The sequence below is a fragment of the Phoenix dactylifera genome, chromosome 17 (assembly GCF_051530095.1).
Source record: "Phoenix dactylifera cultivar Ajwa chromosome 17, Ajwa_hap1_PhDact_Kaust_v1.1, whole genome shotgun sequence".
Classification (NCBI taxonomy): Eukaryota; Viridiplantae; Streptophyta; class Magnoliopsida; order Arecales; family Arecaceae; genus Phoenix; species Phoenix dactylifera.
Window position 1 is genome coordinate 10486759 of NC_143206.1, and position 5423 is coordinate 10492181.

General features: G+C 39.1%; 1 protein-coding gene across 1 annotated transcript; it reads right to left on the bottom strand.

Moving 5' to 3' along the window:
- LOC103701648 (uncharacterized) lies at positions 1-5082 on the bottom strand. The gene is made up of 4 exons (XM_008783792.6): positions 4859-5082; positions 4547-4683; positions 749-853; positions 1-661 (listed from the first exon to the last, which is right to left on the bottom strand). The coding sequence occupies exons 1-4, from the start codon at positions 4904-4906 to the stop codon at positions 223-225; spliced, it is 729 nt and encodes a 242-aa protein (XP_008782014.3). The 5' UTR covers positions 4907-5082; the 3' UTR covers positions 1-222.
- Between the last annotated feature and the right edge of the window lie 341 nt (positions 5083-5423).

Here is a 5423-nt window from a genome sequence, read left to right on the forward strand (position 1 = left end):
TGAAATCATGAACCAAGATAAAACTACACACATAATATTTTAAATCCTAAGAGAAGTAACATCTGCCATGCGTCAGTGAAGATGTGCCTACTAAAATATGGTAACCACACCACTTCACGACACTTTATGCTGAATCTAGAAGGTTAACATCCTGTACAAGCGGCGTGGCTGATTTGCCATCACACAAAGAAAGGCCGCGTAATTACTTCTTCCGATAGAAGATCACTTACGACCCAACCTCTGCAAGTGCTGCTGGTGCTTGGCTGCAGCTGCTTTATCTGCAGCTTCTCGCTTCAGCGCCCTTTTTGCCCGCCTACCAGTCACAATTTTCGATGGCTCTTTCTTTTTGGGGCACCGGGATGTACCAGCACCAGAGTCATCAAATGATCGTTGACCGACGGGTCGTGCTTCCTTCCGTCCTGCCCTCACATAACCATTGTCACCCCACCTCCTGTTACCGATACGGATACTCGACGAGCTGCTAATATAGTAAGATTCATCTAGCTCATCGCCATCATCATCATCATCTTGATCATTATAATACCGGGCATAGTCTTCGAGCTCTTCAGAAGCCTCTTCTTGGGCCTCTACTGTCAGAGGAACAAACCAAGTAGCTCGAAGGAGAAGCCAAACACTCTCCTCAAACATGTAGTCATGAATACTGTATGAAGGAATGATGTTACAGTATTACCAAATATGCAAGCACGATGACCACTCCTTTTTCAAAAGGAAACATAAGTAATGTTACCAGCCATCAAGTGAGCGATGAACGTTGAGGGACTCAAATGGATGCTTGCACTGAGGGCACGAAGGCTTCTGATTATATGCTGCCCACCTCAAGATGCACGTCACACTGCTCAAAGAAAACAATGGCCATAACAACATTAGCATAGCATGCAATAAGAGGACTAACTTTCAAGATACGCCTTCCATGTTAAGCTCAATCATTAGTTACATAAATTCTATTTCAATAATCATGTTTGCAAAACATAATGTTATAGTAATACGCCACCAAAAGTTCGCCTTGACTGGCATTCACACATATGGCTAAATTGCAATTCACCAACATAGTTAACATACTAAATTTTAGAGCTCATGATGAAACCTAGTTAGGACTCAAAATTGTAGGCCCAGATAAATTCAACATCTCAGACATCTAAAACACTAGATTTCAACAAATGCACAGTTTTAAGGTTCATGTTCAACAAAATTATGTGACTTAATATCTCGATGGTGATACACTTGGTTCCCTTTTATTAATTGGGCAAACACCGACTTTCCAGCAAAGAAAAAAAAAACTGAATGTGACAGGAAGCAGTGTCCATTATCAAATTCCACAACCACAATAACTGATGAGGGCAAACCGGAAAAGAAAAGTGTGTGCATATGCTATTCACACAAGAGTTTTGGGTTTTATGGGTGTTCATGTGTCTGTTTGCTTGTATTCCAAGCTTGTGCAGAAACATGCATTTGTTGTCAAATTTCGTTTTATGGTTGTCAAAGAAATTTTTGTGATCAATACTTAAGCCTTCAAATTATTTTATCTGCTTAGACCGACCATTAGATGATTAAGATATAAGGAAAACTTATATGTAATTTTGAATAAACTTATTGAAAATGACTCTGTATAACATGATGATTAAACTTACGAAACCATTAAACATTATGACTGTTTAATCAATATGGAATGCGATATAATCATCAAGCCTATAGGTAAAAAGGGAGGAAAGATTATAAGTATAAAGACATAAATTATGATGATTTTATGATGACAGCAATGTCAAAATAAGGGATAAAAAGAAAGTTCGACTCAGATTTTCACATCTACGAGAGCACATTGAAATGAATTAGAATGGGAGAGAAGAGAAAAATAAAGAGAGAAACCAATATGGAATGCGATATCATCACCAAGGCTACAAGTAGAAGGGGAAAAAGAAGATTATAAACAAGTATAAAGACACAAATCATGATGACGTTATCATGATAGCTATGAAAAAATAAAGGACAAAAGCAAGTTTCAGTCAGATTTTCGCATGCAAGAGAGTCCATCGAAATGAATTAGGACAGGGCGGTGTACATGCAACCACTATTCTCTCTACTTATCATACTTAGATGTGCTTTTTATGCAACAAAATCAAGGTTCCAATGCTTTGAATGGAAGCAAAATGAAAAGAAACAAAATAGCCCTCGGCAAATTAAGCTTGACCTGTCTGGTTTTTGGAGGACGAAACAGGGGTTTCCAGCCCATCGAGTCAGGCCAGAACTAGAATTTAAGGCCAGCCTAAATTCAAGCTGAGCCCAAAGTGCCTAAAAGTTATAACAACTCAGCAAGGTGTAAGGATAAAATTTAATATTTTAATAATATCATATCCTATTGAACCTCCTCTATTTCTTAGAGATGAAACAAAATTTCTTCTCCTCTCTCCCCCAAATCCTTAGAACTGCTATCCTCTCTTCTCCATTGCTTCCATCGTCCACCCATCTCCCTCACCTCAGCACCATCTTTGCGCACACACACCCTCAACCACAACTGGATGACAACCACACTCAATCAAGGCTACACTAGGACAGCAACCACTTCTAATCAGGACATATGCTTTGTCACCATTTTCACACACCCCCGACCCTTTTCTTCCAGCACCTCACTGTAACAGATCACATCCTCCCCTCTTCATCATCATCGTTGACTGAATAAGACTTTTCAGAAAGTATATGTTAATGAGTGAATACATGCTCTTGTTGTCTGTGGTTCTGCATTAATCAATAAAGGACAAAACCTAAATATAATTTCCTCAGAACCTCAAAATCTAAAGAACTATAGAATAATTATCATTAAAAAAAAGCCCAAATACCCATGATAATGTTTGAATTGATTGTTACTACCTCCAAGGATTGCAATCTCACTGGGGTACTCATTCATCAAATGATTTAGTGAAGAACTGATACTTTTCAAACAAGACAAATGTTACCACTATTGATGATAATATAAGAAAAACATGAAATGGAACTCTAAAATCTTAGCATGCACAAATTATTCATGTCAGGAGATAAAAAAAGGAGAAGAGTGCATGTACATGCACACACAAACAGATATTTGTCCTATTAATTGTTGCAAACATATTTAATCCAACTGTCCATTTTCCTTGCTTTGAGAACCCTATTTGTAGCTCTTGTCAACAGTGCCAACGTAGTTGTTTTTCATAACTATGTGCATCCAAAATACTCTCACATTTAAATCTAACTTATTTCCTAATTCAAACTTATGAAAGCTTCTCAGCTTTTGTTACTTTTACCAATACTACATATAAAAATCAAGTCCCAATACTCAAAAATGCACAAAATCCTCTCTCAATAAATCAACAAGAAGGGTCTAGACATTGCCATAAGTGCACGATCAGTGTATCTTCTTCAGTCTTCAGGAATCACCAGCATACACTGATAGGAAGATTCACAGAAAAATTCAATCCATGACGATGCAAGCATAATTGTACAACATTAGCTTCAAGGTGATTTAACACTTACATTGTCTGTAGACAAGGAAACTTAAAACAGGTAAGTATGTCAAACATTCTTGTTCATTTCATAAAATACGAAGTAACTTGTTATCTGGTATGAAAACAGCATGAGTTGAACATATTATATAACCAAAAAGTTGATACAATTAGAACAAGATCTTTCTAGCGAACGAACTACATAATTTGAGAAATCTTTTTTCCCTGGCGAATAAGATCATGAAAGGATCCATGAACCATAGGTAGTATCAATCTTAACCAGCAAGCCCAATCCCACCTTCAAATGACCAGTTTTAAAAAGCGAGGAATGGCTTACTAAAGTTTGAGAATGTTCTCATAACTGATTCTCAACTTGGCATAAACCTTCTATAACTCATAACTCAAATGACTTTGAGAAGAACAAAAATACATATTCCTTAATAAACAATTTTATTGCATCGCTCTTATGCTTTGAACAGTTATATGCTTTATGAAAGATGACTCTGCCTTAAGAGCCACTCTAGCCAACCTAATACCGGCTTCACAATATCATCAAAATGATCCTAACACCAACTTCACTAACACTAAAGGCTTTGTAAATAATCATAACATAGTTCCATGATTTTGCAAATGAAAATATGAAATAACCTTTTATAAAGTCAAGTTTCTTTCATCCCAATCTATATTTTAATTCTTGAGAACCCAAAGCCTATCTACGTGCCCACAATTTCAATCTTTAAGCAATTTTTCTTGATTTACCTTCTTGTGAAAAATGACATTTCTCCACCTAATTCTGGAGTACATACATCAACTTCTTGAAAACATACAAATACATTCGCTCCAGTGGTTTCTATCTGCTCAACTTACATATGCCCCTAACCAGCACAAACCAGAGGAGCAATGTAAGAATAAAATAAAGGCCATTTTCTCAACCGAAAAAAAATAATCCTTTTTCATTTAGATCGCAATACTACCACAGGCACAACAAACCAGGCGCTAGAGTTAAGAAAGGCAGCGACAACGTTTCTAGAAAAGAGAAGTTCTTCTAGACAAACCAGTAAGCATGCTCGCAACCTTTTACAAGCGCCGTCTCCTGAAGAACAATCTTCTCCAAACAGATCGCGCAGATCCCGAAATCCACAGTTGATCCACACGATTCAGCACCTTCCATCCCCTTCGCATCACCACCCACCTACCATCAAACCACCAAAAACACCAAGAAATCAAGAAAAGATAACACGAATCACCGAAACCCCGACCAGAAAAAACAAACGAAATCCCCCGACAGATCTAGAACCCAGATTCCTCCAAGAACGCAGGCCGATCAAAAGAATCAAAAGACAAGAACGCGGAGATCTATATATTACCTCTTCCAGGGATCGGGACGAGACGGCGATTTCGCGCTGGTCCTCCATGCGGGGCGCGGCGCTTAGTTAGGGCAGGACGGGAAGGTCGGCGAGGAGGCGGAAGGAACAAGGAGGCGAAGGACAGAAGGTGAATAAGAGGAAAAGAGAGAAGGGGCAGAGGCGGCTTCGCCGGGGCAGACCGAAGAGAGAACCCAAGGAAAGATGCGGTGGTTTATTCGTCGAATAAAAAAAGATAACAACATTTTTCTCCGAATTATTTGTTTCCTGTTTTTATGAGGGCAAAATGGGAATTCTGCGTTGGAAAGAGATGTGTTGTGTCGGTGAATCGGATGCCCTCCCGGCTTGGACGGTGTCGGGGACGATATCTAGGGATGGTTGTGGAGGTTAGAAGGCGGCTGTTGCCGAGAGGCAAGGGAGAGCGAGACGATTCCGGTTCCGATGTTCGGGTGAGATGGGTAACGAGTTGAGCGACGTCCACGTGGAGGTGTTGGGTGGGAGGGTGACGTTGCCGCAACGGACGCGGCATACACATCCAATAAAATTTAAAAATAAAATATAACGAAGT

What these genes read in the sequence shown, in the direction of transcription:
- LOC103701648 (XM_008783792.6), bottom strand. Translation starts at nt 4,906, where the DNA reads ATGGAGGACCAGCGCGAAATCGCCGTCTCGTCCCGATCCCTGGAAGAG. An exon ending in CGTCCCGATCCCTGGAAGAG is followed by an intron (nt 4,684 to 4,858) that starts GTAATATATAGA and finishes GTTTGATGGTAG; the next exon opens with GTGGGTGGTGATGCGAAGGG. An exon ending in CATCGCTCACTTGATGGCTG is followed by an intron (nt 662 to 748) that starts GTAACATTACTT and finishes TCCTTCATACAG; the next exon opens with TATTCATGACTACATGTTTG.